This window comes from Pezoporus flaviventris, unplaced genomic scaffold (genome assembly GCF_033815535.1).
Source record: "Pezoporus flaviventris isolate CSIRO_AGI_PZ_B2104156 unplaced genomic scaffold, CSIRO_AGI_Pfla_v1 ptg000036l, whole genome shotgun sequence".
NCBI lineage: Eukaryota > Metazoa > Chordata > Aves > Psittaciformes > Psittacidae > Pezoporus > Pezoporus flaviventris.
Window position 1 is genome coordinate 21941962 of NW_026892584.1, and position 12817 is coordinate 21954778.

Consider the following 12817-nt stretch of genomic DNA (forward strand, 5'->3'; position numbering starts at 1 on the left):
ATTCTGCTTTAATTGTTCATTAGAGAAGATGATGATATATCTGATCTAAAATTATACCAATGACTAGCCACTACAAATAAGTCGAACTACTGATGCATGTACCGAGATCAGTTCTTTCCCATCAACTTCTGTTTTACAGTAAGAAATTAATCTTATTAAATTCCAATAAGCTATATCTTTGCACATGTATCCCTTTCTGTATTGTTGCATAAACAAGGGTAATTACTACATATCTTAAAAATTACTAGCAAGGTACATAGTTGTTAACAAGCCAGTGACGTTATGCCCCCACAATACATAGTAACTGAACTCTACAGAAGAGGCATATTTTAAATCCTTTGAGTACTGACTTGATACTCTTCTAAGACTAGGTTTCTTTTACTTCTTCACTCATAGAAAGAGAAATAATGCCCTACACCGATTTAACTGCCTGCTATTTAGCTGTTGAATCCTACCACTCATTTGCAAGGATATAAGCCACCCCATAAAGTCAAAATATAGTCACAGTTTAATGATCTCAGCAAGTCTTACTAATTTAAGCACAGCACTATGCTAATGAAGGTTGGAGTAAAGTGTCTCTGAGTACATAACAGAAGTCTTCCTGGGTCTCAAAACACTATAAAGGAATATACATTAGCTACAGACAAAAAAACCCCACTCAAAACGTAGAACTATACTTAGAGCCCAATTTCATTACAAAAATTGATATAGGACTACCAAAATATTTAAGAACATTAAAATGGTAACATTTTACTTCTGAAAACATTATTACACAATGCATACACACTTACAGATGAATACTAGAAATGTCAAACTATTTTGTAACTACTACTGCATTTTATTTAACCTTACACACTGATGTCCTGTTTCATACGTTTTTTCTGAGAAATCAGTCATCATTGTCCGAGTGATTTCATTTCTGACTCCCTATAATCTGATATTTTACTGCATGACTCTTTGACAGCATCAGGAAGTTAAAAACAAACACAGAAAGGCAGCAGAGGTGGAACACGTGCAACACAGTTTTTGCCATCAAGAATTTTCAGACCTGGAATTCTCAGAATTTCTTTTCATTAGTTATGATTCTTGACTCAGAGGAACAATGGCAAAAAAGTAACCTTTTTTAATCTGAATTTTTCACTCAGTGCAACAACCAAGAAACTAACATACTGTCGTTCCTGGATGATTTGCTGACAAGTCAGTACCTGTTTGCTTTCCTTGCTCAATCCATCATACTTTTGCAATTAGATCCCCTCAAACTACTGGGCATTTGTAGAGATAAAATAACAGACAGCTTCCTTGTTGCCTCCCACACATTCACCAATCATTCCCAGACTTTCAGTTCCTGTTTTCAGCAATCTTCATGAGAATTCTGGCTGGAACTTAAGCAAGGATTTTCCTCTTGCAAAGTATGCAGTGTTGGCTTGTACCCACTAGCCACAAGAACTGAAGCAAACTCCATGTTCTGCTGTTCTGCTTCTGTTGTACATGTTTACAAGTTTCTTGCCCATCAGATGAATTCTGGAATTTTACAGGAAGTCTAACTATAAAGGCAGCTGCATTTCAGAAGAAATGCAAGAATGAGATTTCACCAATGCTATTCGTCTTCAAATTCTGCAAATGATGTCTTCACACTCCAGCTGTAATTAACTGCCTCTGATTTATCTCAGTAAGTAGGCAATCCTCACAGCCTTATGGTTGTGTATCCTTATGGTATCTCTGTACATGCAGCATACAGAGTTTATTATTGCCACAATAACCAAAATGCTTTCTTTTTACTTCAGAAAATTACTTATACTCAAGACATTTGGGTTTCTCATAAGTGTCTTGGGTATAAGTAATATTACTCCTTTGATATGCTCAATATCCTTTAAAGGAAGAGTACACACACCCCAACACTTTGCATACTTTTCCTCTGCCTTGAATCCAGAGTGACCTGCAAATTACCTGTATGATGTAACAATGTAACTTTTAGTCTTCCAGGGCTTGGAAACCCGGCTTTACTTTTGTTTTTGAGGACAGGGCTGAAAGAACAAATAGATCTTTCTGCCTCTTCACCAGAAAACACAGGATGTGCCAATACGGCTTTCTGTATGAACTCAGGCTGTTTTCTGAAGCACCTTTATACTGGACACTTCATGGACATATGTAGTCATCCTTGCCCAAAACGTTAGTTTTTAGTGTGAAACCAACTAATTGAAATTATCTTTGTACTAGTCACACTTAATTCATAATGGAAAATACATTTAGACACACTCTAGAATGACTAACTTAAAAATGCCTAGGTGAAGCCTCACTACACTTTGCCACAAAATTTTAAGTTTACTCTGGCAAAAACATTCCTTCCACTCAAAAATTAATGATTAAAGGCTACTTGTTTTGTTGCCTAATTCAACTACTTTTGAAGAGCATGATAAAATTAAATACAAGAATTGAATCCCCTACTGAAGGTACAGGCACATGGCAGGATTATTTTACTAGTGTTTTTGCAGAATTAACTACTAATTTTGGTCAAACGAAATAACCAGAGCATGTAGCTTTGAAGGATATTAGCCTGCATGGACTGAGTGGAATTTAAATTCTTAAAGCACTAAAGCTACAGAAAATGCACCTACTAAGACTAGACATTTTAGCACCTACCACACGAAAAAAAAGACATATTTCAAAATGTAAAGCTAACTTTTGAAGGATTCCATTCTGACATAAAACAGTTTTCATCATGCAACACATACACAATAGTTGTAGAGAATCAAGAGAACAGTATTTTTCATTCTTTCAAGCTTAACACGTAAGAGCAGATAAAGGTACAGTAGTTAAGATATAAATGTTTGGAACATTTATTCTTACTTAGTACACCATTACTCTAACTCAGAAAAGGGAGACTGTCCAATTTGCACTTCGTGTGATTAAGATGCGAATCCAAACAATTTGAAAATTATTCAACTTTTAATGATAGCAGACACTAAAGGTTGTAAGAAAATGCAGTGTAAAGATGACCAACCATAAAGACATCTTAGACAAAGTAACAGAGAACCTCCTAGTAAAGACAGTTTACACAACATGACTGAATTCCTTTTAGTCTGTAAAGTTTTCCAGGTCAGATAAAAGCTGAACAATTTGTATACATACCTTTCTTGTTTTAATGCATACTCTAACATTTTTATTCTTCTCACTAAATCTTTCTTCAAATTTTCTTGACCCTTTCTTTCCCCTTGTAAAAACGCTATCCGAGCCTGAAAACACACACACAAAAAAGAAAAAGGATAACAGATTGTATTCTATTCTGTTCTCAAAACAAAGCGAAGGGGAAGAGGGAAACAACAACAAAAATAAAATATTTTTATTAATTACTTCAATCATTAACAATAAACACTTCTACACTAGAGACCAAATATTACTTTCTGTTCATAAATGTTGGGAACTTTAACTTGAAATAAAGGTATTTAAGTTAGTGTAGCAGCTCTGAAAGAAGGCACAAACAGCAGCCATATGAAACATTTCAACAGATGCACATATTTTTGCCCTTATGGCGTTGTTAGTATAAATTCTATTACACGTTTTCTTCCAAAGCCCAAAGCCATACTAAAACAGGTACACAGAATACTTCTAAGCAACTTAGGCTTTAATGCCAGTATAGATTAAGATTCTAGATTAAGAAATGGTAACACGAATACCAACACAGAATTCACAGAACCATGACAGAGGAAACAGCTATATTTTACAGATTCACATTTTACTTAACTATTGAAGATGGCTAAAGATTAGAATATCAAGTGAGAATTTGGTTTAGTGTGCTGTTCTATATGAAGAAAAATACCTTTTTCTATGTAGTTTTCTTTTTAAGCATCAATCCGATTAACCACCAAACTTACAAAGAAGCAGTTAAGCTTTATACTTGCCTGCTAACATAGTAGGTATCAACAAATTCAGTAGAGCATACAAGCTATCAATTAGTACAAAAGAGCTAGTGGAAAACTTGACAGTAGTTGAGAAATAAAAGTAGGAAGCCTATTGAAAAATAAGTAGTCTCTTCACTACAAAGTGAGAGGGCTTATATTCCATCTTTTGCCAAGTTCAAATCTTAGTGAAGACAAGGGAACTTGCAGATGTGAATACAAAATTTAAACAATGATGTTACTGGATTAGCCTTCATTACAGGAAACTACTAACTCATTTGTCCTCATTATGACTTTAAATGGACCAAAGTCATTGGGTAGATAATTTAAGAGAATATCCAATTTAAATTTTTCTTGGAAGAGGAATTAAAAGGAAACAGAGCAGGGAGAGTAGAGACCACACTGATCTACAGAGCTTAAGATCAGCACCACAGTTTCATTATTAAAGGAGGCACAATTTTAAAAAATTAAAAAAACAAACAAACCAACCACACCAACAGAGCTATAATTGGCATCTGATCTATCATGAGGATTTTTTTAAAGGGAGGGGTTGTACATTTTCATCACTCTCAGCGGTTAGAGCCTGAAACATCTAAACAGGAGGACAGCATTCTTGCACTGCTCCCTTCTCAACACTAAGTGGTATCATCACATAAACCTCCACACACCAGCCGATTTTAGCCCCTCTGCCATTTGTGCTCAACGGTAAACAAAATTGTGTTCTTTTACCCTGCATTAGCTAACTAATTATTTAATCAAAAATTAAAATCTTAGGGAGAACAAGACAGTTACGAGTATTTCAGTTAAGTATGTCATGAATACACTTTCAACTAACCAGTACCACTTGGTGAGAACAACTAATGCACCAAACAGCACACGGTACTACAGAAGGAAAAAAAATAATTAAGACACGGACTTTGTAATGATTGCAGAGATATTTAAAGATCAAAGCTAGACACCAAGATCCAGAGTCTGCTATTTTAAACAATCAGCTCCCAGTGGAAGGGGGCGGAGGAAGTTGAGCAAACCCAACAACTATGTTCAACTGCAATTACATTACTTAGATTCTAAAAAATACTATAAAACTGACTCTAATCCGACTGATAGTTAACAGCCTTCTGCAGGAAACTATAATTACAACTAATTTGCACTTCTCTAGTATCTCTAGTAAGGCAGCAAGTGACCAGACAATTTCACAAGCCCAACTTACCGGAATTTTCACTCAAAGATGAGGTAACAAAGAGTAAACAACATCCTTACACATACTTATAAAAGTAGCTTTTCAAAAAAAGGTAATATATTACATGCACGTATGCAGAACACCATACTTCAAATATCTGGAAGCTACTGCATGCACACAGACTCTTTTTACAAAAATAAGCCCAGAACTAAACATCTAAGGAAGGTTATGAAAGTTCTTGTGCTCTGTGACTTGAATTTGGTTCTCAACTCTTTCCAAAACTCAAGTATTCTGTAAGCAATGCTCTTCTCCCATTCTATTAGTCTTCTTTCATTGGCCAGCACATTTTTTGTAACTATCTGACAAATCTTAGTAGCCACCTGCAGCTGCTGGGTCTTCTTTCATTCTCAGTTTGCTGACACCAGACAGGAAAATAATATAGCTCTTATACTGTGATACACAGAGGGAAGGATCTGCTTCTTAAGTGCACATAGCCAAACTGTTTCCTTCTTCTGGAAATAATTCTGGAGTACATGGCTAAGCAGAATCAAGTCTCCCTATTTCTTAGCTGTTGCTTAGCTCTCAAAATTTTCAACCAGACAGGTTAATGAGCTGAGTAATCTAGAGAATCAATATACTACAGAAATAATGTTATAAAAATAAACAAAATCCAAAAACCCACCCTACAAACAAGCCCTCAAAAAAGCTTTTATATACAACACTGTAACAATTTTCACAGGGTCCAAAAGGTTGAACAGAAGGGTTGCCACACAAAAATGTCCTTTGCAATTGGGCTTTTGACATTTTTGTCAATATTGGCAGATGTGTTTTAGCATCACTTTCTGTAATTACTTATATACAGACCTGACTGATTTTAGGGATTCCCCCCCAGTGTAACCATCACATGGATAAAACTTAACAGAAGTTTTGTATTCAGAAGTTGAGCTTGATATTTACAAATATGGAAAATTAATTTAGACTTAGGAATACTTCGTTATCAAGACCCTCAATATAATACCAAGAATAAGATCACTGGAGATTTGCTGTATAAATTACATTAATCAATTTGCTTCCTGCAACCATGAACTGAGAACTGAGGGGTGTCAAAACTGTCACTTGATGTACTGCATGACTATGAGCCTTAAGAATTAATATACAATTTCCCAACATTGACTTCTCTGAAAAGCAGTAAATTTCAGGTTTGGTAAAGAGAGATAATGTAAACAGATCTGTCTCCTTCATGGTTGTTGTACTAACACAAAAAGACAAATGCTTAAGAAATGCTCTCTACATAATACAACTTTCTTAATCCTTAGATATTCCTTTCCTTTGAAACAATTCTCAGAAGAGCTAGATTTGAATGATGATAATACTGATGATTAGAGATCAGCTAGCACTAAAATTGGGAAACAAAATGCACAGAACAATCTGGTACTCACCTTTCCTCCCTCCTAGTTATGACAACAGACTGGAACAATGGAATTCTTTCCACTGTCTTCTGCCAGTTTTTAAGTCCCCAGGCTTATACTAAGAAGAATCCTCGTCGTTTTTCTGTTCTTTCTACTGTGCTGATTTAGCTGCTTCTGCTGCCACACATTAAGTCTAATGAGGAAATCATTCTATTTATTTTTTACTCAGTTCTGAATTACATCAGTTTCCTGATCCTAGTCTGTATAGCCATGGGAGTACTTAGGCTGGCACGAGGGATGCCAACAGGATACTGAAGTAACAGCTCCTTTCAATGACAACATGGTGTTGAATCAGCCTAAACTCAACATGGTATCATAACCTGCATGTCCAGGGTGCAAGGGTTGCAAAAACAAGAGTAAAGAGACTAAGAAAGTCAAATACAAGTTTTAACTCTTCTGAATTACAAATTCAATCAAAATGTATTTTAAAAAGTGTATTAGCAAGACCATTTCTTAAGGGGAAGAAATCATGTTATTTTACAGAACGCACATAAAACATTAGTTATCTAAGCAAAAATATGTCCTCCTGGCTTTAAAAAAAATCCAGCTGAATCTGGCTGTGTACAGATTCTGTTAAGAGTGTTCTTCTTCACAGAGAGGGCTATGCTTCTTCAAACAAGTTCAACCAGGAGCCTCTTTTTCAAGGCAGATTCCTTCCCTTCTACCAGACTGTCCATTTTTGTATTTATAATAGCTTCAGACCTCTGAGACCCACTACCTTTCTACAAAATTCAGTGATACTTGCTAACTCTGAGCTTTCTATGCCTTGGTACTCAGATGTAAGCAAGAGTACCACATGAACTTGCCCAGTTTTATTATGAAAGTGAATTCAGGGAGCTCTGAGAAGCACTTAGAGTGACAGATAACTTGTATTTGTGCAAGGATGCATGAAATAATGTCTGAAACTAGGCAAGAATGAATACAAGGATGAAAAGAATTACTGAACAGCCACTTGAATAGTATGGTTTCCATGAAAAAGATTGTCTGAGGTTAAATAACTACAGAATGCACACAGAAGGGAAAAAAAAAAAAAATTCTAACATTGATTACACTGACACGCCACATCCCCAGCATGCAATTACACTGCTTGATCAAAGAGTTATAGAAGATTTAAAGTAGTTTACTAGAGAACTTCCACATAACCTTAAATTATTAAAAATACTGCATTGCACATACAAGTTCATAAATCAGAATTCTAAGAAAAAAAATGTTTTCTGGAAAGAAAATTTGGAATTCCCCCAAGAAGCTTGGAAGGTCCTAAAACCCGAGGAATTATTGCTCTACATTTCATATAGCACTACCCATAACAGTAGCATTCATATTAAAACTGCGTTTTATTGCCTCAACTTCATAGAAAATCTTGACTTAAAGACAATCTTTACATTTATCAAATATATTTCTCTTAGCCACTGAGGACAAATAAGCAAAGTTATTACAGCATTTTGGGCAGGTAAAATTGCATATGTAACCTAAAGGTTATGTAGTAACTACATACAGGATTTCACAGTATTATTTTATTAATAAATCCTGATATGTGGTATTTGAAATATTCATCCAACACCTCAAACCTAGCAAAATGTGTCAAAGCGAAAAAGAGGTACAAAACCTGAATGGTAAAACATGCAACACTTCAAGCATTGCAGGGCTTATGTTACAGTTGCTGAAACACCACTTTCCTGTACAATTCAAATAACCATTCGAATGTACTTAGCACTACAGGAATACTTTCTTTTCATTTCAGTTATAAACACTGTTAACTCTTGGACGCTAGCAGTGTATTTCAGAAATACTCAATTATATGTAAAGCAATGTGAGCTGCAATACAGCACTTGCGGTTTGCTTTTCTAAAGCCCATTCAGGCTTCGAGAAGGAAGGGGGGAAAAGCCTGCAGTATTTTTGAAAAAAATGCAATACACTGAAGCAGCCTGAAGCTACACAGCCAGTGCACAAAGAAGTGTACACTTACCCTACTAGGGCATGTCACAAAACTAAAAACAATAGTAAGATTTTTTTGTTTATTAACATTTTAGTCACAAGATTACTATCACACAAAAAGACTAACCTAATCTTCATTTACAGATGTTTCTTATGCTGAAGATGAAGTAGAGCACTGTCTAGGAAAACTAAAAAATACTGGGGAAGTGGAAGATTTGACTCATGACAGTAATTTAAGAGTGGACACACCAGTGTTGCTAGTAAGGTTCTGGTTCCCATTCACAGAAAGGAAACCGAACCTAACAGAAGCCCTCACCTTCAGGTTCCAACAAACAGTCTGAACTTCGTTTCATTCAGAATATCTAACCCATCACCCATGTAAAAGCACTACAAATTAGCAGAGATTTTGTGTATCCTTACAGACCTCTCATGTCTCTATATTTATTACAATTACCATTAATCCTTAAACTGTCAATTGAGGACTGAAAGAAGATACCTTGACTATTGTAAATAAATACACATAAATAAAAGTCAATCTTTACTTTGCAAATCCAAGTTTCAAGCACAATTCTCTCTGCAGTAAGAGCTGGTCATATCAGGATCATACATGTTTCAAAGAAATATCACTTTTAAAGATCCTGCAGAACAAAATATAATCAAAAAACTTCAAATTTGAAACACCAGCTCTCATATGTTAACAGAGACCCTTTACTTCATAAAATATATCCAGGTTAAAAATATTTCAACAAGTAGCAAATACTATTGTACATTTGAACAACATCTGCAAATAAAGATAATTTTCTGTACAACCTTATGAACAGTCAATTAAGTATCAGGTCAGTGACTACCACACTTAAGGCACCAATGGTATTAAGATTTTTCCTGAAGGTTCCCTTCTTTCCATTTGACCTGATGATCATTGACATGCCGAGTGCAAGGTCCTACACCTGGGTCAGAGCAATCCCAGGCACAGCTACAGGTTGGGCACAGATGAGATTCAGAGTAGCTCTGGGGAGAAGGACTCGAGGATGTTGGTCGGTGAGAAAATGAACATGAGCCAGCTTCAGTGTGCGCTCGCAGCCCAGAAAGCCAACCGTATCCTGGGCTGCATCAAAAGGAACGTGACCAGCAGGTCGAAGGAGGTGATCCTGCCCCTCTACTCTGCTCTTGTGAGACTTCACTTGGAGTATTCTGTGCAGTTCTGGTGTCCTCAACATAAAAAGGACATGGAACTGTTGGAACAAGTCCAGAGGAGGGCCACGAGGATAATCAGGGGACTGGAGCACCTCCCGTATGAAGACGGGCTGAGAAAGTTGGGGCTGTTCAGCCTGGAGAAGAGAAGGTTGTATGGAGACCTCATAGCAGCCTTCCAGTATCTAAAAAGGGGGCTGGCTATAGGGATGCTGGGGAGGGACTCTTCATTAGGGACTGTAGTGACAGCACAAGGGGTAACGGGCTCAAACTTAAACAGGGGAAGTTTAAATTAGATATAGGGAGAAAGTTATTTACTGTGAGGGTGGTGAGGCACTGGAATGGTTGCTTCACAATGGAAGCTGTGAATGTTCCATCGTTGGGGGTGTTCAAGGCCAGGTTGGACAGAGCCTTGGGTGACATGGTTTAGTGTGAGATGTCCCTGCCCACAGCAGGGGGGTTGGAACTAGATGATCTTAAGGTCCTTTCCAACCCTAACTATTCTATGATTCTATTTCTTGCTCCTCAACTGGAACTTTTTTCAAAGACTCATCTGATCACTTTTCAAAAGCAACTCCTAGCCACTAGAAAACTGACATCCTTGAGCAACTGTCCCACAAGAGCAGTAGACACAAGAAACCCAGCCAGCTCGAAGGAGCAATCTGGTAGGTTAAATCACAACTGAAGGAATTTAGTCATCCAAAAGTCCCCTTCAGTCCTGCAATGGGTATGGCAAAGACGAGACTTGCAAGACTCCCTCCATACCTGAATCCGTCCTCCCTCTTTACCACTACCACCATCATCATCCTCAGTCACTCAGATTCAAGGGCCTAGTACTGTCAAGTTTCATCAACTTGCTCAAACAAGTTACAGGAAGTCCAACCTTTAATTGCTGCTTCTTCTCAAAGACTAAAACATACACAGTCTAAGAATTGGAAGCTAAGTAAAACTATTTTTTTGGAGTAACAAGTGTAAGCACCTTGAAAGTTCAAAATTCACTGACAGTTCTTGTACCTGAGTGTTCATTACGCAACAGCAGGCTTCTAGAATTTTGTTTCAGTGAAAAACTTACAAAATACCGAGCACAGTTTATAAGTAACTTTTTCTTTTCTGTTTCAGTCCCAAGGGAAGCCTTCAAAAAATAAGTTCCTGCCTAGGAATTTCTTAAAAGAACTGTCATCTTTCTGAAAGAAAATTATGTTCTGTAACAATGGATGATTACATTAACTTCAGGAAAAGTGAAGTTACTCTGGTCATTATCAGCAACATACTGCAAGAGCACTACTAAAATGCTCCACGCCACAGTGTCAGGGTATTAGCCACTGTCCCTGTAGGCCAGCTCTCTGCCCCCCCCACACACCTGACAATCCCTGCAGGCATTTTATCGTTACTAAATGATAATCCACTGGCAAACTTGCATTTTCCTTTGCACATCCCATGCAAATCATCAAGAACATCAGCAATCAGATCAAGATACAGCAAACTTTAGCTGAAAGCCATTGAACAATGGTAATTATTTCTTCAATCAACTGACAGCTAACAGGAATGCTTGGAGGTACTAGATCACCAAACCAGACACAAACGCTCATTTTGACTTCAAAGTTAGTCTACCTTCACCAACATCAATAATTCTACAATCTTTCCATTCAAATATGAAATCGAATGCCATCACTCAAAACAACAGCCAAGTAAAACATCAGCAGCAAAAGTATTTCTTACTACTTATAAACATTATTCTATGAAGAGTTTGGATAACATACTCCAACCACGTTTTTTTTAGCAGGTTGAATGATCTCTGAAACATGTTTGAACACAAGCTCCCAAGACTCTGAGGCAGGCATGTTTCTAATAATAATTTAAGAAAGCTCTGAAAACAAATGTAAATTAAACTAAGTTTTCTTTACAGTCAGAAATCCTTCCTCAAGAAGTACTTCCTGAAGATCAAGTCACATGAACTGAAACTAAGAATCCTACATCTGTTCTCTTAACTGACCTGATATGGGAGTTTAATACATTTTACATTTGTTTTCCCAATAAATAAGACTATTAATATTCACATGTCTTTCACATAGGCATTACTACATCTTAAACAGTTCTGCTTATCAATAAATGGGCACTTTCAATGGGACTACAGAAAACTGCAAGAACCTGAGTTATGCAGTTTCACCTGCCATTACATTTTGACATTGACCAAACTATTTAGTACAAAACATATCCTACATCCATCTCCAGTTACTGTTTCATTAATCAAACCACCCAGCAGATCTCTTCCACAATATTCACAACAGCACAAACATCAAAGTTAGCTTTTGTTATTGTCCAAAATGTATTGCTGCTGAAAGCTTCTCAGATTACTAAATGAAACAAGTATACAAATAAACTCGACCCCCTAAAAAAAAACAAACCAAACCAAAATCCAACAGCAAAACCAACACCAAACCCCAACCAAAACCAACCCTAAAACATACAAAAAAACACAACCAACACCAATACCCAAACCAGAACAAAACTTCCCAAATTTATTTATAATTTAACACAGCAGAGCTTAAAGAGCATCTATCCAAACAAACCAGTTTCCTTAATATGTCTTTTGCAGGCATAGTATTTTTACTGTTTCAACTGTTTTTATGAAGTCACACAATCTTTCACAAAATATTGGGAATAGATGACATAATAAACATCCTGTGTTTTTTCAAAGTCAATGCTACATTCTCTTTGCCACATACAGCAGCCAAATTTATTATTTTTTTTTCCCCACAGGAAAATAAATTGCCATTAGACTAGCATTTGTAAGAAAATATTGAGGGTTTGCATTTTTTTTATCAATTAAGTCACAGTATTTTCCAGATGTTTGCGCTGGAAAAACCCACAACACAATTGCAACACCAATGTCAAAAGCTGAACTCTTGCCAAAAATATCAGCTCTCAACTGTAAGTGCTCCCTCTCCTCAATTAACAAGACCGTTTATGATATTTCCTATGTAAGCTTTCCATTTTGGAACATTTTGTATGTTATTCCAGTATGAAATACGGGAAGCTAAGTTTGTGAGCAGTATCTTCTCTTTGGACTAACTAATGAAAACAGCCACAAACAAGCTTGTGGACAAGCCAGAGTCCAACCATTGAGTTCAATAAGCAATAGCAAA

General features: G+C 36.6%; 1 protein-coding gene across 6 annotated transcripts in view; it reads right to left on the minus strand.

Moving 5' to 3' along the window:
• Positions 1-12817, minus strand: part of STRN3 (striatin 3) — a 64716-nt gene that overhangs the window by 40446 nt on the left and 11453 nt on the right. For all 6 annotated transcript variants that reach the window (XM_061463458.1, XM_061463461.1, XM_061463459.1 and 3 more), the window contains exon 2: positions 3130-3233. In XM_061463458.1, the coding sequence (XP_061319442.1) occupies positions 3130-3233 (104 nt within the window). The remainder of the gene's footprint in view (positions 1-3129; positions 3234-12817) is intronic.